We start from the raw sequence: 2,012 nt of genomic DNA, 5'->3' as shown, positions 1-2,012 counted from the left end.
AAGTACAGCTCATATACTGATTGATTTTACACTATGGCAGCACAGCAAAATGGCTGAGTCTGTAGCAAACTCGCTTGCCACGCAGGCGATCTAGGTTCGATCCTACCTTCGGAAAACATTTGAAATTATTCAACTCTTTAAAAATAAAATTTTATCTTTAATTCACATTTTAATTAGCTGTAACAGTCATTTCATAAATAAAATAAAATTATTTATGATTTAATTGATAATATTTTTAGGTCATTAACTTTATTTAAAAGTTGTTACAATTTTTAAAACAATTAAAAAAAAAGTTAGCTGAATGTAGGATCGAACCTAGATCGCCTGCATGGCAAGCAAGTTCGCTACAGACTCAGCCATTTCTCAACTTTTATACTATGGCTGTGCTGCCATAGTATAAAATCAATCAGTATATGAGCTGTGCTTAAAACTTTAAAGCCCTTTTTCTCAGAATGTTCTGGCTAGTGTGCTTTACAATTCTTCTGGGTGGACACCCTTGATATATACTACTAACCTGCAAAGTCTCACCCTGAACTGAATTTCTGAGACCGTAAGGTCACCTTGTAAGTGCAATAAGTCAAAGCATCATCAGAAGCAGCCATGGTTACTAAATAAATTGCTGTTAATTATTATTATTCATATTTTCTATTTATTTTTATATATCACTTAAGTAATCTAAGTAAAATTTTTAAGTAAGTTTCTAGTTATTTTTATATATCATTTTGATTATTAATTTTCCATTGAAGAAAATATTTTATTAGTATTATTATTTTTGGAAACCAATCAAGCATAAAATGACTAACAAGTTTGTTTATGAATGACTGTTATAGCTGAAAATTATTAACTAGACTAGTATAAAAAATCATTACATGTACTGTACAGTCAAAAAGAATTGACCAGCATAAATTTAGGACAAAGAATGAAGTCCTAATCAAATCATCCACAAAAATCATAGACAATATAAATGTGAATTGGGATCTCTTAGGCAGCAAAATTTATCATATGACCATAAAAATTTGTAAATAAAATTTATATATAATTTATGAATTATTTTATCATTCAGTCTCTTAAATATAATTAGTTTTAATATCTTAAATTTTCAAAATAACACCCAAACAACAGGTAGTTAAATTTAGTCTTTGAATGTTATATTTTTACAATTCCACTTATCATAATCCTAATTATTGAATGTAGATTTAACTTAAAAATGAAGTGAGTTAATTCTATCAATATAGCTTTTTAAAAAATTATCTAATTAATCTGATACATTATAAAATTGTTTTTAGGCTATTAACATATATAAAATTTCCATAAAATGTAGGGCTTTCTGTAAGACATTTGTTTATTGTAACAATACATATTTTAAATATACTGTACCTTTAATTTCGGGCATTCCATCTTTGAATGTCAATCCTCTGACTCTTGATATAGATTTTTTCCCAGGTCTTTTAGCAGAAGCAGTAAGAGTGCGCTGATATTTTCCTTGACTTACTTCTTCGAACACTGTTATCATTCTTGAAACGCGAGCAGTATATCCAGCAAGTTCATTTACCTGGAAGCATTTTTAAAAATTTTGCTGGTCACTAAATAAAGTACATGAAGAAAATATACTCAAAAATAACATTTATGCAGTATGATTATATGAACAATTATTATGTATACACATATCCCTTGGCTAACATAATTTTGATCAACATGGGTTTTGACCACTACAGATAAATTAACTGCAACCATCCCTTGAAGTACAAATCCAAAATTTTGATTACCCAGACCTGTCACTTTCTGCTACTTCTAAGATCACTACAAGACTCCATTCTTGCAAGACTACCATTGAAAGTGATAACAGACATGTTTCTTGTGTTACAAATAAGGTATTTCTTTTCATTTGATTATACAGTAGAGCGTCATTTATCCAAATCAATTGGAGACTGGGGTTGTTCGGATAACTTATTTTTTGGATAACCGATTATGTATGAAAAAAATACATTAACCTATCCCGTGTTGAAATTTTT

The 2,012-nt window shown here is 28.8% G+C and overlaps 1 protein-coding gene across 1 annotated transcript in view; it reads right to left on the bottom strand.

Moving 5' to 3' along the window:
* The window catches only part of LOC111635688 (ATP-binding cassette sub-family D member 2-like), a gene marked incomplete at its 5' end in the record, with an annotated part of 81,098 nt that extends 79,540 nt beyond the window's left edge, over window positions 1–1,558 (bottom strand). Inside the window, one exon of the mRNA XM_023380725.1 lies at window positions 1,378–1,558. Within this exon, the coding sequence (XP_023236493.1) occupies window positions 1,378–1,558 (181 nt within the window). The remainder of the gene's footprint in view (window positions 1–1,377) is intronic.
* Between the last annotated feature and the right edge of the window lie 454 nt (window positions 1,559–2,012).

This window comes from Centruroides sculpturatus, unplaced genomic scaffold, assembly GCF_000671375.1.
Source record: "Centruroides sculpturatus isolate CEXI.00-Female unplaced genomic scaffold, Cexi_2.0 scaffold882, whole genome shotgun sequence".
In the NCBI taxonomy this organism is placed as follows: Eukaryota; Metazoa; Arthropoda; class Arachnida; order Scorpiones; family Buthidae; genus Centruroides; species Centruroides sculpturatus.
This window is presented reverse-complemented; position numbering and strand designations above follow the sequence as displayed.